The sequence below is a fragment of the Cucurbita pepo genome, chromosome LG20, assembly GCF_002806865.2.
Source record: "Cucurbita pepo subsp. pepo cultivar mu-cu-16 chromosome LG20, ASM280686v2, whole genome shotgun sequence".
Lineage (NCBI taxonomy): Eukaryota > Viridiplantae > Streptophyta > Magnoliopsida > Cucurbitales > Cucurbitaceae > Cucurbita > Cucurbita pepo.
Window position 1 is genome coordinate 2,794,667 of NC_036657.1, and position 17,212 is coordinate 2,811,878.

Consider the following 17,212-nt stretch of genomic DNA (forward strand, 5'->3'; position numbering starts at 1 on the left):
TATATATATATATATATATATATATATATATATATATATATATATATTTTATAATTTATGAACCTTTAGATATAAATTTAAAATTTCTCAAACTTATTTGACATAAACTTTTAAATCAACCTAAACCTAAAATCATTAAGTTAAAAGTTTTAACATTAAACATTATTTTATATGAAAATATGAAAAATAGTTAAATTTTATTATTAAAATATTTTCGAACTAAAGATTTCAAGAAATAAAAAAAAAAAAAGTTAGAACTATTATAGAATTTCTAGACGTAGAATTGACCAATTGACTTTTGTGATGATAACCTACGTCTTGTCTACTAATTCGAACCTACATTTTTCTATCGAGCGACCATCGCACATGATAGATCTAAACAATGCTTTTGACGATAATGAGATATAAAAAGAGATTGAAGTTCTTGGAGGAAGGAAAGGTAGAATATTAAAAAAGATATATATACAAGCACATCACCGTTATTTTTATTATAAAAAAAATGCTACGTTATCACAGTCACGTCAACATCTCTTCTATTTATATGTCAAAAACTTTAATCTATTTAAAATCTATAACAAAATTGACTTACGTATCCAAAAATATATATAAAAAAAAATCAATTTATCAATAAAAAAACAAAAGGTAAAATCACATCATTAACAACAAATCCTATATTTTTATATATTATCTACAAAATATATTTAATTTTTTTTAAGGGTAAAAAAAAAAGAAAAAAGAAAAAAACATTATTTGGAAGGACAATAGTCAACACAAAATGGCGACTATAAAGTGTGGGCCCCATTCTTAAATTTCAATAATTTAAAAAGTAGATAAGCATTTATGAGTTGGGCCCGTACGGCAGTCGTCTCTTGTTTTGAAAATTCAAATCTACCTAAATATTCCTCTTAAATTAACAATTATAATATTAATAATTTATTTAATATAAATAAATAAATAAATGAATGGTATAAAATTATTAATTTGTTAAATATCATTTTCCTTGTCTATAATATATATATTGAAAAGTATTTCGCTCCTATCTAAACATTTAAAATATAAATATTTAATTGTCTTTCTTTATTTACATACATAAATTTTATAAAACATCCAAAAATAAAATTGATTTTTAATTAAATTAAATGAAAATTCACAAATTTTAAATTTTATACGTTTATGATAAACGATAAACGAAGTTAATTTAGATTATCACTCTTAGAAGTCATTCTTAATTTTACTTACTCGACAAAGATCGTATAATGAATCCAGGTGTGAAAAAGTAAAAACATTGAATTCATTGAACTTGGGGGAATTGAAATGTCCAAATAAAAAGATTATAAAATTGCATAAGCATTTTCCATGTGCTAAAAAAATGAAAAATTGGTTCCTTATGAAATACAGACGAGGCAAGATGAGTCAGGCAGTGGGGGAAAGAGACAATAAGGTAATAATAATGTGTATAGTTTATACTGCCACCATGAACTTTTGAAGAAGGTTGGTCTTAGAGATAAAGCAAAAAGCCCATCTTTAAGGAATATTAAATCAACTTAAAACGAGGGGTTTTGAGGTTTCTTATTTGGATTGGCTTGCCTCCAATATTCTAATTAAATCACTCTTTACTTTTTCTTTTGTTTAATCTTCATATGGGGTCTGGTGTTGGGGCTGTGTTTACTTTGAGCTATCAGTTCATGATGGTTTTAGCTTAATCTCTTGGGTGGGCGAACAGTTCGTTCATGATGGTGCCCAAAAGCTTCTTCGTTTTCATTGTTCTTGCGGTGGATTGCTTCATTTTCTTCAGATTTGTAGATTCCAAGCTCCCACAAGAAGAGGGTATGTCTTTTTTTTCCCCCTTTCGCTAAATGGCTCAAGTATCTGGTGTTTTGAGCTTCTGCTGTGTGAGGATCTATTTGATATCATTTTTCTACTTCTTATTATATTTAATCCATGGATTGTTTGAAGATTTGCTACACGACTTTCTTGAGTATAAAATTTTTGCAGCTCAACAGTATGAAAGATTGCATTATCTGTGTAATCTTTTGTTGTCTGAACAGTTTAGACTGCGTAAAACTAAGATTTAAGTAATTAGATTCGTCTTTCTAATAGAAAGATTGCCATAATATTTCTTTAGAGGAAAAGAGAGATTCCCATGATCTTATTTTTTCTTTTGTTTGATGCATTATTCAACCACCACAAGTATTTCTTACAATTGGGCTGCCAGGAGGTTTTACTTGAGGGAAATGGTAGTTTGAGGCTATGCAGTAATGATAATGCGTATGAGCATTGAGGAAAAATGTTTGTATGCCAGTAGTTTAGATTTTGGTTGTTTATTTCCAGGAGCATTTTCACCTCTTTTGCGTTGATGTTAGCTCCTAAGAATTGTTCAGTTGGAAGTGTTAGCCATTGCTGCAAATTCTGAATTGTTAAAGAGTTCAGTGACAGGCTTGGCTGGTTTCTTAATAAGGGAATGACGAGCACTTGTTCATTAGGGGGTGCCATTTTTGAGATCCCACATCAGTTGGGAGGAGAACGAAACACTCTTTATAAGGGCGTGGAAACCTCTCACTAGCAGACGTGTTTTAAAAACCTTGAGGGAAAGCTTGAAAGGGAAAGCTCAAAGAGGACAATATCTACTAGCGGTGGGCTTGGGCCTTTACAAGTGATATCAGAGCCAGACATTGGGTGATGTGCCAGCGAGGAGACTGAGCCTCGAAGGGGAGTGGACATGAGGCGGTGTGCTAGCAAGGATGTTGGCCCTAAAGGGGAGTGGATTGGGGGTCCCACATCGATTGGAGAAGGGAAAGAGTGCCAGCGAGGATGCTGGTCCCCGAAGGAAGGTGGATTGTGAGATCCCACATCAGTTGGGGAGGAGAATGAAGCATTCTTTATAAGGGTGTGGAAACCTTTCCCCATCAAACGTGTTTTAAAAACCTTGAGGAGAAGCCCGAAAGGGAAAACCCAAAGAGGACAATAGCTGCTAGCGGTGGTATATCGTGTAGGTAGTATATGCATGAAAAGGTCAGATAATTTATTATTTTATCTTAGAAACACATAGTGATGAAACTGAAGAATTCTGATGGGAATGCACACATGTGGATTTCTTAGTTCCTTGGACAAATAAAAGACTTCGAAGGAATCAACTCAAGAAAAGACATAATGAAGGGAGAACCTTACATGATATGTTCTAAACCAAACCATTATATGTTCTGGATGTTGCCTGATAATTATGATTGTTTATGGCTAATCTCTAACCTTATGGCTTTTGATTTTGTATAGTTGATGCACTACAGCAAATTACGAGAACACTAGGTGCAGTTTATTGGAAATTCAATAGTGATTCCTGTGTCGTTGAAATGTTCGGGATCACAGAAAAGCCTCCCAGGGGATCTGAGGGTAAAATTGGTTGTGATTGCAACGTCGAGAACAGCACAATTTGTCATGTCGTAAGGATGTATAATCCTCTTATCTTATTTCTTGATATTGATTGCTGGCTTGATATGCTGCTTTGTCCCACTTAAACTTCTAGAATCAATGACAATATCATAGCTCTGCATATCCAAAATGGAGTTTCTTATACTTATTTATATCTCATTGAAATAAATTGCAACATAATTGAAGTTTATCATTGAGAATTTAATCATGAAGACAAGGGTCTAGCCGAGTGAATCTATACCGGAAGGACGATAGTTCACCGTGAAAGTGGACACCAGTTACATATTTGTACTTAGGTTCACTTTTTTTGCACATTTTGTGAATGAAACACCCTAAACATTGTTATTATTATCTTTGAAAGAAATTGTGACTTGCTCATGAAGCGTGAAGTAAATCATTAATTGTAATGGCCTAAGCCCACCGTTAGTAGATATTGTCCTCTTTGAGCTTTCCTTCAAGGTTTTTAGAACGCGTCTAGTAGGGAGAGACACAACGTCTGGTGTCCACCCCCCTTCGGGGTTCAGTCACCGATGTGGGATCTCATAGTCCACCCCTTTTCGGAGCCCAACGTCCTCAGTCCACCTCCGTTCGAGGTTCAGCCTCCTCGCTAGTACATCCCTTGGTGTCTGGCTCTGATACCATTTGTAACAGTCCAAACCCACCGCTAGCAGATATTGTCCTCTTTGCGCTTTCCCTTTCGGGCTTCTCCTCGAGGTTTTTAAAACACGTCTGCTAGGGAGAGGTTTCCACACCCTTATAAAGAATGTTTCATTCGCCTCTCCAAACGGATCTCACATTAATGCTGGCCAGCATTATATTGTTCATCAAATTCTTTTCCTACCAACACTTGTCTTGTTCTTCGTTCTAAAATTGTAGTTCTTTTTTCATACAGAGAATTCAAACAACACAATCTGCCCGGTGTTCTCCCACGTGAAATAGTCAAACTTCCTTTCCTGAAAGAAGTGTAAGTGCAGTTGTGTTGTATCTTTAAGTTCTATGTGCACATTTTTCCTTAGGAAAAACTTAACCATTTTTTTGACCTGATGTAGTGATTTAGCTTACAACTACCTTCATGGTAATATACCTCGGGAGTGGGCTTCAACGCGGTTGACGTCAATGTAAGATCTTGTCATTGTTGTTGTTGATGTCCTTATTTATTCCTCTAATAAACTATTTAGTGAATATCTTGCAGCTCTCTTCTTGTAAACCGGTTATCAGGGGAAATACCAGCAGAATTGGGGAATATTACTACTCTAATAGAACTGTAAGTTATGACATAGTTTATTTATTTTATTCTCAGGGTGTGTGCTTTGGTTATGAATAGTATGAAGGTGTGTGCCCATGTCTCATTTATATGTATGCTAAAATCAGGAACCTTGAAGCAAACCAATTTAGTGGTGCAATTCCATCACAGCTTGGGAAGTTGAGCAACCTGCAAAGCTTGTAAGAAGTTATTAACTTCCTTTAACATACTGATTTTCTTCCTACGGTTAAATTTTTATTTTTTTATTTTGTGGTATGATGTGAGATCCCCGGTTGGAGAGGGGAACTGTAACGGTCTAAACCCACCACTAGCTGATATTGTCTGCTTTGGCCTGTTACGTATCACTGTCAGCCTCACAGTTTTAAAACGTGTCTATTAGGGAGAGGTTTTCACACTCTTATAAGGAATGCTTCGTTCTCCTCTCCAACCGATGTGGGATCTCACAGGAACGAAACATTCCTTATAAGGGTGTGGAAACCTCTCCCTAACAGACGCGTTATAAAACCTTGAAGGGAAGTCCGAAAGGGAAAGCCCAAAGAGGATAATATCTGCTAGCAGTGGGCTTGAGCTGTTACAAATGGTATTAGAGCTAGACACTAGGCGGTATGCCAGCGAGGACGTTGGCTCCCAAGAGGGGTGGATTGTGAGATCTCACATCGGTTGGAGAGGGGAATGAAGGATTTCTTATAAGGGTGTGGAAACCTCTCCCTAAGACGCGTTTTAAAACCTTGAGGGGAAGTCTGGAAGGGAAAGCCCAAAGAGAACAATATTAGCTTGCGATGGGCTTGGACTGTTACGTATGAACTTGATAGTTTATTGATTTAACACCATATATGCAGGATGCTATCATCTAATCAATTGGCTGGCACGTTGCCAACAACGTTTGCTGGATTGAAAAACCTAACAAATTTGTAAGATTTTATTACATTCATCTTTCTTGAAGTACTTTGATTCATTCATCCACTTCCATCCAAATTACATTCTTTGCATGCTGCAGCCGGATAAATGATAACAACCTCAATGGAACCATACCCGACTTCATACAGAGTTGGACGCTACTCGAAAGACTGTAAGCCATTTGTTTAGACAATGTCGAAATTTCTTTCATTTTTTGAGTAACAAAACTATGTTAAATTACTTAATCAATTGTTAATACCATTTAACAATTGAATTATTGAAGAGAACTACATGGAAGTGGACTTCAGGGGCCAATTCCTGCAAAAATATCACTTTTAAGGAACTTAAAAGAATTGTGAGTAATACTCAAATTTGTTTCTACATACTTTTTCATCATCAGATCAATGATAAAACTCATAATTTTCTGGATTTTGTTAATGCAGGAGGATCAGTGATATCAATGGGCCAATGCAGAATTTTCCTGACTTGACAAACATGACGGGCTTGGTTAGATTGTATGTCGAATATCTTTGCTATCTGAAGTCTTTACAGCAACATCTCTGCTTCATCCATTAGAATATTAAAAAATAATTCACTCGCTCATCTCTCTTAGGGTCCTGAGAAATTGTAACATTGCTGGAGAGATTCCTTCATATGTGTGGATGGCACCAGACTTGCAAATGCTGTAAGTAAGACGTGTACTTTCAAGGCATTAACAATTTAGTCTTTTAACAACTTAGTCACGATTTAGTTCCTATCATGAAAAATAAGGTTAAAATCAATGAAATTTCTTACACGTGTCAGTCGATAAACTGATTAGGGACCAAGTGTGTTTATAAATTACAAAGACGAAGGCCTGTTGATAGCTAGTTGGATTTTGGTTTTTGAAAATTAAGCTTATAAACACTGCTTCTACCTATAAACACCGTAGGATCAAATTGTTACAAATTTCAAAGTATGGAGATCAAGTTATTTACAAAAATGAGTCCATTGGGACCAAATTGTTACAAACTAAAGTTCTTGGACTTAGCTGTTACTTTCATAGTTTCATAAAAGTTTCGGGACCAAAAAATGTTTCTTGCAGACCTGTATTCAAATGATAAAGACATTGTTGAGAAAAAATGAACAAGTATGAAAGTTTTTTATACTTAGTTTCCTGATTTTATGATCTTGCTACAAATTCAAAGGTTTTATTTTGTTTTTCTGTAGTTTTTATGTAACTTAAAGATTCAATTTCGTTGTTTTTTCCCTCATGACTGATAGGGACCTCAGCTTTAACAAGTTGACTGGGGAAATTCCAGATGATACAAACATGGAGCGCATGAGATTTCTGTAAGTACTCTGTTTTGATAATAGTATAGGCAGGCATTTCACAAATAACTATTAATTTTGAAATGCTTGTAAAATTGGTTCTTCTAATATGTATAGCTCTCCTGATGAATGATTATTAATTTTGTTTTCTCTTTTATTAGCTTCTTAAGTGGCAATATGCTGAGTGGGAAACTACCAGAGTCAATCTTGAAGGATGGATCTAATGTGTAAGATGCTTACTAATCTTGTTTTAAGCCTCTACTTTTCCCTTTCTTCGAACACGTCATTGATCTATCAAGTCTATTTTCTTTGTGACCTTTCGTTTATTGTCTCTCGTTAGATATTTGGAGGCCAAGTATGCAAACGATAGTGTTACTCGATTAGGCAAAACCTTCTTTTGATTAGTAACTTTGCATTACTAATGGTGCTTTTTTGTTTATTCAACCACCAATGTCAAGAAACACTTATGTGAGATTTCACATCGGTTGGAGAGGGGAACAAAACATTCTTTATAAGGGTGTGGAAACCTCTCCCTAGCAGACGCGTTTTAAAAACCTTGAGAGGAGCCCGAAAGGGAAAGCCGAAAGAGGACAATATGCCAGCAAGGACGCTGGGTCCTAATGGGGGGTGGACTGTGAGATCACACATCGGTTGGAGATTGGAATGAAACATTTTTTATAAGAGTGTGGAAACCTCTCCCTAGTAAACGTGTTTTAAAATCCTTGAGGGGAAGCCTGAAAGGAAAGCCTAAAGAAGACAATATCTGCTAGCGGTGGGCTTGGGGGCGTTACAACTTCAACGGGTGTTGGTTTGCTTATTTTTGTCTTCATAAAAGTGTCAATAACTTTTCCTATTGAATTATTTTAGAGCCTTCAATGTTTGTAGATAAGATAGTTTATGAGTATCCTTTTTGTTTCACTTTCAATCTTTGATTGACATGTTCTTGGTTCTTTATTTAATTTTACCTTCTCTGGATATGTGGGTCTCTGTCATTGCCTATCTCATTCTAACCAGTATGATAACCTGCTCTGGTGCAGCGATCTTTCATACAATAACTTGACATGGCAAGGCCCTGAGCAGCATGCTTGTAGAAAGACTTTGTAAGATACTTCTGAAAAATATTCTTTGAGATATTTTCCAGTGTGATACTGAAAAAAGTTTGATCTTTCCCATATTGTGACAGGAATATGAATCTGAACTTGTTTCGAAGTTCTTCCACCGGCATCCCCTTGTACGTTGCTCTAACTTTATCCTTTTAAATGAAGTTCTCTTGCAGACTACATGATCATTAGAGTAAAATTCACTGTTGACTATGTTGTTTTTTTGCTGATATCTGATGTATATTCATTGTTGATTTGGTCATGTCCTTGCAGACAGGAAAGTCTCCCCTGCGTGAAGGATTCCATCTGTTCAAAATGTAAGCGATCTCCTTTTTATTATCTATAGAGAAACGGGAATGTTATACATATTGTTTCCTAGTTGGATAGGGGAACGAAGCATTCCTTATAAGAGTGTGCAAACCTGTCCCTAGTAGAGGCGTTTTAAAACCTTGAGGGGAAGCCTAGAAGGGAAAGCCCAAAGAGACAATATCTACTAGCAGTGGACTTGAGCTGTTACAAATGGTATCTCACCTGGTGGTGTGCTAGCGAGGACACCGGCCCCAAGGGGGGTGGATTGTAAGATCCTATATTGGTTGGAAAGGGAACGAAGGGTGTGGAAACCTCTCCCTAGTAGATGCGTTTTAAAATCTTAAGGGGAAACAAACAGAAATGTTGGCTCTTGATCTTGTGTTTATCTCACCCTCTTCTTCTTTTTTTTTATAATGACAGATTCGAAATGTTGGTTCGTCAATGCCGGTGGAAACGACTTAACTATGGAGGTAAACAACAAAAGCGTTCTCTACAACGGGGACGCAAATGTTGATGGTGGGACAGCAAAACTCTATACGGATCATGATAGCTACTGGGGGTTGAGTAGTACTGGAGATTTCATGGACGATGATGATTTCCAAAATACGCGCTACACTTTATCGCTGCTTTCATCAAATTTGTCTGAGCTATACTCAACAGCGCGTCGAAGTCCAATTTCGCTCACTTATTTCCATCATTGCTTGGATAATGGAAACTACTTAGTGAAGCTTCATTTTGCAGAGTTACAATTTACAAATGATGAGACATATACAAGTCTTGGAAGGCGGAAATTCGATATCTACATTCAGGTATTTGTCGCGATACTTAAAAAAGAGTAAGCAATATTCGAATTTGCAGATGGTCTCAGAACTGTGGCTTATACAGGATAGGTTGGTATTGAAGAATTTTGATATTGAAGAGGAGGCTGGAGGAGCACAAAAACCAACAGAAAGGGAGTTTGCTAACGTTAGTGTAATTAATCATGTCCTGGAGATCCGATTGTATTGGGCTGGAAAAGGGACGACTAGGATTCCTCAAAGAGGAAGTTATGGTCCACTTATATCAGCTATTTCTGTTTATTCTGGTCAGTCATTTATAAATTTCTACTCTTCAGTTTAGCTCATTTACAGCCGATATCGTTGTTTTCGGTTGGACTCGAATCGTTTCCATGAGTGATGGTGTTTTCATTCCTTTGAACAGATGTTAAATATTGTTCAATCCATGAAAGTGGTAAAACGAAAACTGTAGCCATCGTCGTTGGAGTTACGGTTGGAGTATTATGTGTTGCTTCAATCATCATATTCGGACTTCTCCGGTGGAAAAGCACCCTTAGAGCAATCAGGCGCAATAAAGGCGGTACAGGTGCGTTCGGAGTGCAGTTGTCACACTGTAGAACTTTATCTTGCTATAATTTATCTTTTCAATAAGAAAACAAATAAGTTATGTGCTGCCTTGATTATGTTAATCATCATAGTCGAGACTCGATTCTCATTTTGTGAGATCCCACATCGGTTGGAGAGAGAAACGAAGCATTCTTTATAAGAGTGTGGAAACTTCTCCCTAGCAGACACGTTTTAAAACCGTGAGGCTGATGACGATACGTAATGGGTCAAAGCAGACAATATTTGCTAGTGGTGGACTTGGGCTGTTACAAATTGTATCCGAGCCAGACATTGGGTGGTGTGCCAGCGAGGACGCTGGCCCCCAAGGGAGTGGATTATGAGATCCCACATCGGTTAGAGAGAGAAACGAAACATTTCTTATAAGGGTGTGGAAACTTCTCCCTAGCAGACGCGTTTTAAAACTGTGAGGCTGACGGCGATACGTAATGAGCCAAAGTAGATAATATCTGCTAGCAGTGGGCTTAGGCTGTTACAAATGGTATCAGAGACAGACACCGGGCGATGTGCCAGTAAGGATACTGGCCTCCAAGGGAGTGGATTATGAGATCCCACATCGGTTAGAAAGAGTAACGAAACATTCCTTATAAGGGTGTGGAAACTTCTCCCTAGCAGATGCGTTTTAAATCCGTGAGGCTGACGGTGATACGTAACGGGCTAAAGCGGACAATAGGGCTTAGTCTGTTACACATTTACTGTAAGAGTTTAAGGAAACGCACGTGGAAATCTATAGAACATCTAAAAATGTTACCATATTTCATCTGTACCACCATGAACAGATCTTGCAGGAATAGAAGTGCAAACTGGAATTTTTACCTTGAAACAAATAAAAGCTGCAACCAATCATTTTGATTCCTGTAATAAAGTTGGAGAAGGTGGTTTTGGCCCTGTTTATAAGGTATTCTTACTTAACCTCTCAGATAAATTCTCGTCTAGTTTTGGTGAAGGGAAGTGATTATAAAAGGTAAATTTTCAGGGTGAATTGGTTGATGGTACCATTGTAGCAATTAAGCAGCTATCCTCCAAATCAAGGCAGGGAAACCGTGAATTTCTGAATGAGATAGGAATGATCTCTTGCTTGCAACACCCAAATCTAGTCAAGCTCCATGGATGCTGCATTGAAGGAGATCAACTGTTGTTGGTGTATGAATATCTGGAAAACAATAGTCTTGCCCGAGCACTTTTCGGTTAGTCTCGTTTCATATATGCTTATACACGCAGTTACAACGAGATATCGATCGATCGTTCTAGCCTTTTGTTTTTGGTTTCTTTATAGGTCCGTCTTACAGTCGGCTTAATCTAGATTGGCCAACCAGGCTTAGAATCTGTATAGGTATAGCGAAAGGTTTAGCATATCTCCATGAAGAATCGAGCCTCAAAATCGTTCATAGAGACATCAAAGCTACTAATGTGTTACTCGATGGCGAATTGAATCCTAAAATATCTGATTTTGGTTTGGCTAAGCTTGATGATGAGGAGAAGACTCATATCACCACCCGAGTGGCTGGGACCATGTATGCGCAATCCTCTCACGTAATCAAGATCGTATGTTGTAATCACTCTTTATGTCGAATTAAACCTTATTAATAATCACGCTCTCTGTGGCAGAGGATATATGGCTCCCGAGTATGCGCTTTGGGGTTATCTCACCTACAAAGCAGATGTCTATAGTTTCGGAGTCGTGGCATTGGAAATTATCAGTGGCAGAAGCAACAATGATTACGTACCAAGCGAAACTTGTGTTTGTCTTCTTGACTGGGTACTTTACTGCTCTTCCTGTCCCTTACTTTTCTGGCCTGGCCTTAAACTTGTTAATAATTCTCATTGCAGGCCTGTCACTTGCAACAATCTGGGAACCTCATGGAGTTGGTAGATGAGAAGTTGAGGTCAGAAATCGACGGAAAACAAGCGGAAAACATGGTGAAAATAGCCCTTCTCTGCACGAATGCTTCGCCGTCGGTAAGGCCAGCGATGTCGGAAGTGGTGAACATGCTGGAAGGAAGAATGGGAATTCCAGAGCTAATCCCAGAACCCAGTAGTTACAATGAAGATCTGAGGTTCAAGGCAATGAGGGATATGCGTAAACAGCAACAGAACCAAAGCCTGAGTGGAAGCCAGACCCAAAATTCCACACAAAATTCCACAATGAGAACATTTGGGTCTTCCTCTACATCTGGAAATGAGTTCTATGATATCAACCCAGAGCCAAGATCATCATCATCAACCTGAACCACATTGTTCATAGTCTTCCAATCTATCAGTAAGCACATATGTTTTGATGCATTGTGAGTTTCTGGGCAAGCATATCATGGCAGTGCCTGAGAGTTGAGATGAAACGATCGATCCCCCGGCTACTTTCAGACGAGTTGTGAAAAAAGGACGATTCTTAAATCTTTCTCGTCCTTGATTTTGTACAGTTATTATGATATGTTTAATCTATCGAAGCTGATTCTTTAGAACATTTGAAGTTGAATATTGTCTCAATACCTTCTCACTTTCTCTTCTTACTTTCATTAGTCTCTAAAACTACTTCGTGTGTAGTTATAGTGAGAAGAAAGTAGAATAATATAATCACAAACGGGCCTTAGGAATTACTGGAAAAAGGCGGCGCAAAACATCTGGTACCTCCAATGTTCTTGGATTGCTCAAGTGTTGATTATGTTCACTAATCATGGCTTCATAATGTTCTATTTTGTTCATAATTCTGGAAAATTCAGATGGCTTCATTGCATCGACTCCTCTAATTTCTTGGAAATTCCTCAACATGTTTGTTTTGATGTTTCATTCTAGAAATCCCTTCTACTCGATTCAATTCTACTGCAAATTCTCAACCACTCTCTTTCCCTCTTTAAGTTTCTGGGTTGAGAGTTCATGTTGTACATTGCTACATATTCTTATGAATACAATTTGTTTGTACATTACAATGTAACACGATTATGTTGACAACTGAGCCAAGATGTTCCAAGAAACTTGGATTCGGAAGCTTTCTGTTTCTTTTGCCATTTGTGAATCTCTCTATTCTTTCTCGATGAAACATGTACGAAGAAAAAGTCATCATTTTTCTTTGAATTTGCACGATTTCACTTGAAGGGCCATTTTGGGAATTGGGCAAAACGATTAAATTCCACGCGTACAACCATTCCACGCGTACACTTGGCCGAGGAATGATCGAAGGTACAGAAATGGAGTTCCCCGAGTGCCCTGTTTGCCTGCAAACGTACGACGGCGAGTCCACAGTTCCTCGTGTTCTCTCCTGTGGCCATTCAGCCTGCGGAACCTGCCTCGACAATCTCCCTCAGCGATACCCCGAAACCATTCGATGTCCCGCCTGCAACGTTCTCGTGAAATTTCCCTCTCATGGCGCTTCGGCTCTCCCCAAAAACATCGACCTCCTCAGACTCTGCCCCCAACACAACGCCGATCAGCAAATTTCCAAAAAACCCATCAATCAAAACCACGAGATGTTTCCTCGGCTCTGGTCTGATGAATTCTACAAAGCTTGGAAGCACTGGGTCCTGCCGCACGCCGCCGTTTCGATCGAGCGGAGAGATGACGACGACGGAGTTGAGCGACTGTTGCTCGGAAGAATTGTTCCCATTTCAGATTCAGATTCTTCTTTCCCGATTAGGGTTGGAGAAGACCGAACTGTAAGTCTTGTTCGAGTCGTTTCGTTGCCTTGTTCTAATAGTGATTATGTGTTTAAGCTTAGTTATACATCAATGGTTCTGAAATGCTTGAGTGAGTTGAAGGATGGGGAGAGAAATGAACTGGGTTTGATTTTGGGAGCTGGTATCATGAATGGTGGAAGAATGTGTAGAACATATGGGTTATGGGGTAATTTGGAGGATGGATTTCTGTACTTAGTATGTGAGAGACGCAATGATAACTTAGTGGATAGGATTAACAATTGGATTAAGAAACTTGATATCAGAAACAAGGTTGGCTTGAACAAAGATGACTTATGCAGTTTTGCCTTGATTGCCACTGAGTTATGTGAAGCAATCATCGCTATGCATTCTGTGAGGTTAAGCACTGGCTTTCTTAGTCTTTCATGTTTTAGTGTTGGTGAATTTGGTAGTGTTTGTGTTGATTTAAATGGGGTTTTGACGACGGGAAGAACTGTTCGAACAGCGGTGGAAGCTGTTTCTACCGGATCAAAACTCGATACCAAGGAACTGGGAATTATTATTAGCAATCTGATGAAGAAGGAGGCTTTTGTCAGCCCAGAGGTATTACTCAAATTACTGTGTAAAGATGACGTTGTGCTGGAATGTGGCACGACTCTATGTTCGGTCGGGAACAAGTGCGATATTTGGTGTTTGGCGTTTGTTTTGCTGAGTCTTCTTCTTGGAAAGGAATGCATTGTGGCGAGTCTTGAAGAAATTCATTCTGATTGCTCTGTCTTTTATGGGAGTTGGGTGGAGAAAGTTAATTCTTGTTTGAACATGAAGTTCGGTTCGGAGTATGCATCATTGAAACAGACACTCTGCCGGTCTTTAAATTTCGATCCCGAAAATCGTCCATGTGTTGTTGAACTGTTGAGATGCTTTAGGGAACTGATTGTTGGTTCTGAGTTGGATGCTTTTGGCAGTTTGAAACTTGTGGTTAATGAATATGGTGCTGATTATTGCTTGGTTCTGGGGGATCTCATTCAACTTCCCCACGAATTGACCGAAACTCAGAGCGATGATATGGATCGAATCGGGGCGGAAAGAACAACTAAAGCTTTTGTTGACGGGCTATCAGCTGGAATGGTGAAGTCCAGCGACATGCTCGGCCATCGTGATAGCGTTACTGGTTTAGTAGTTGGTGGTATGTACAAAATTTCATTATGTTGTGCCCTGGCGTTCATTCCTTTTTAAAATGCTTCCTTTCTCTTGTTTTGTAGGGGGTTATCTGTTTAGCTCGTCATATGATAAGACTGTCCAAGCATGGTCTTTACAAGTAGGCGTTTTACTGAATGAATCCGATCTATTCTTCTTATTTTCGAATATGAGATCATTATTTGTGCCCTGTTTCTGGATATTGTTAGGACTTCTCTCATGTACATACATTTATCGGGCACGAGCATCGCATAACGGATTTGGCATATATTGATGAAGAACAACCGTTATGTGTAAGTGCTGATATTGGTGGTGGTATATATGTCTGGAGCATTGTTCTTCCTCTCAAGCAGGATCCATTAAAGAAATGGTACGAGGAGAAGGATTGGCGCTACGATGGTATTCATGCGTTGGCCTACTCCGGAAACGGGTGCCTTTATACCGGTGGAGGCGATAGATCTGTTAAAGCATGGTCATTGAAGGTAACTACGTTGTTAAGTACAGTGATTGGTGATTATATAAGTTGTCCAGATTGAATATCCTTTTTACTGAAATTTGAAAGTGTTGCCTTTTAGGATGGAACCTTATCTGGCTCCATGTATGGTCATAAATCAGTAGTTTCTGCTCTTCTGGCCAGTAATGGCATTCTTTACAGTGGCAGTTGGGATGGAACTGTTCGGTTATGGAGTCTTTCCGATCGTAGTCAGTTGGCCGTGCTCGGGGAAGAATCAACTGGAAGTTTGGGTTCTGTTCTGTGTCTTGCTGCTAACACGGACATACTTGTTGCAACTCATGAAAATGGATCTATAAAGGTTTCAGTTTCTTCCAACTTTGCTTCTGCTATATAAGATTTCCCTTTCAGCTCATGCATGTAACAGTCCAAGCCCACCGTTAGTAGATATTGTTTTCTTTGGTCCGTTATGTATCGCCGTTAGCCTCACGATTTTAAAACGCGTCTGCTAGGGAGAGGTTTCTATATCCTTATAAGGAATGCTTCGTTCTTCTCTCTAACCGATGTGAGATCTCACAATCCACCCCCTTGGGGGCCTAGCGTCCTTGCTAGCACACCGCCCAGTGTGTGGATCTGATACCATTTGTAGAGTTGTCCCCTCTGGGCTTTCTCTTCCGAGTTTCCTCTCAAGGTTTTAAAACACGTGTGTTCGGAAGAGGTTGTCACACCCTTATAAAGAGTGTTTTGTTCCTCTTTCCAACCGATAAGGTTGAAAATAAAATACCTTACAAGAGTTCAAACACATGACCTCTTTCATTACTTTGCTCTTTTGATGATAGAGGGCTAAACCTATGATTTTGTTTGCTTCAGCTTTGGAGGAACGATGTATTTATGAAAACCATGAAACTACACGATGGTGCCATATTCGCCACCAGCATGCTGGGGAAAGAACTCGTCACCGGTGGTCGGGACAAGGCCATAAATGTACAGGTACATATCCAGAAGTTGATCTGGAAAATACCCTTGAATCGATCCAAGTTCGAAATACAATCCCTTTTTTTCTTTCTCTAACATATCAAGACAACGATTCGTAGGAGTTATTCGACAACGAGCTCGAGATTGATTGTAGACATCTTGGATCGATCCCTTCAAATTCTACAGTAACAGCATTATTGTGTTGGCAAGACAAACTTTATGTTGGATATGCAGATAGGTGCATTAAGGTATGTGCATTAGCTATCTATACACGTTTAACAAATCGGACAACAAAATATTAGGATTCAAATGTAACCGCCCAAGTCTCCGCTAGCTGATATTGTCTTCTTTGGACTTTCCCTTTCAAGTTTCCTCTCAAAGTTTTTAAAACACGTCTGCTAGGGATAGGTTTCCACATCTTTAGACATTCTCTTCCCCAACCGATGTGGAATCTCACAATTCACCTCCATTCGGGGCCCATTGCCCTTGCTAACACTCACTACCTTTTACAATCAATGTGGGACCCCTAATCCACCCCCTTTGAGGCCCAACGTTCTTGTTGGCACACTGTCTCGTGTCTACCCCTTTCAGGACTTAGCCTCCTCGTTGGCTCTGATACCATTTGTAATAGCTCAAGTCCACTGCTAGCCAATATTGTTTTCTTCGAACTTTCCCTTTTGGGTTTCCCCTTAAAAGTTTTAAAAATGCGTCTACTAAAGTGAGGTTTCCACACCCTTAAAAGAATGTTTCGTTCTCTTCCCCAACCCATGTGGGATCTCACAAATGGGTTTGAGCCGTTATACCAGAACATAAGAAAAAACGTCTTTTTGTTTGGATTTAAGATGTTTGTGTAATCTTACTGAAGCGTTGTGTGTATTTTTTTGGTGACTTAGGTGTATTATTATGGAAAATGATACCTATTTCAATGGATCCGCTGAGCAAATTTCCATGGCAGAAAAGGCTAGAATAACACTTCAAAGGGAGCTTCCATAAGCTTCATGTTGTAATTACTTTTAATAACAATTTGGTTAAATTTATTTTATAATGCTTTTTTTTAATAAAAAAAAACAAATAAATATGCTAAAAATCATTAAACACAAAATTTAGATAACCATTGCTAAACTTATATTTTTTAATATAAAGTATGGAAATTAATATCGAGTTACATAATCCTAAATAGAATACAATGAATATAGCTATGATTTTTATATAATTGAATGGAAAATAGAATAATCTTAAAATTGAAAAATGAAATT

General features: G+C 38.4%; 2 protein-coding genes across 5 annotated transcripts; both read left to right on the forward strand.

The window, feature by feature from the left end:
- The first annotated feature begins 1,567 nt into the window (after positions 1-1,567).
- LOC111782680 (probable LRR receptor-like serine/threonine-protein kinase RFK1) lies at positions 1,568-12,175 on the forward strand. Of its 3 annotated transcripts, XM_023663476.1 has the most exons (24): positions 1,568-1,827; positions 3,271-3,445; positions 4,319-4,390; positions 4,476-4,544; positions 4,619-4,690; positions 4,798-4,869; positions 5,530-5,601; positions 5,688-5,759; positions 5,871-5,942; positions 6,031-6,102; positions 6,201-6,272; positions 6,851-6,919; positions 7,060-7,125; positions 7,936-7,998; positions 8,082-8,129; positions 8,272-8,315; positions 8,728-9,116; positions 9,193-9,391; positions 9,508-9,669; positions 10,487-10,605; positions 10,684-10,894; positions 10,984-11,221; positions 11,316-11,466; positions 11,538-12,175. In XM_023663476.1, the coding sequence occupies exons 1-24, from the start codon at positions 1,731-1,733 to the stop codon at positions 11,934-11,936; spliced, it is 3,075 nt and encodes a 1,024-aa protein (XP_023519244.1). In that variant the 5' UTR covers positions 1,568-1,730; the 3' UTR covers positions 11,937-12,175. The 3 variants fall into 3 exon arrangements, with proteins under 3 accessions (XP_023519244.1, XP_023519245.1, XP_023519246.1); XM_023663477.1 differs by lacking the exon at positions 1,568-1,827 and having other exon boundaries at positions 3,304-3,437; XM_023663478.1 differs by lacking the exons at positions 1,568-1,827; positions 3,271-3,445; positions 4,319-4,390 and having other exon boundaries at positions 4,481-4,544; positions 4,605-4,690.
- A 120-nt stretch (positions 12,176-12,295) lies between these two features.
- Positions 12,296-17,010, forward strand: LOC111782681. Of its 2 annotated transcripts, XM_023663479.1 has the most exons (7): positions 12,296-14,519; positions 14,596-14,651; positions 14,740-15,012; positions 15,106-15,342; positions 15,852-15,971; positions 16,076-16,204; positions 16,850-17,010. In XM_023663479.1, exons 1-7 carry the CDS (start codon positions 12,872-12,874, stop codon positions 16,868-16,870), a joined length of 2,484 nt encoding a protein of 827 aa, XP_023519247.1. In that variant the 5' UTR covers positions 12,296-12,871; the 3' UTR covers positions 16,871-17,010. The 2 variants fall into 2 exon arrangements, 1 of the variants encoding a protein (XP_023519247.1); XR_002813175.1 differs by lacking the exons at positions 16,076-16,204; positions 16,850-17,010 and having other exon boundaries at positions 15,186-15,342; positions 15,852-15,962.
- Positions 17,011-17,212: the final 202 nt, after the last annotated feature.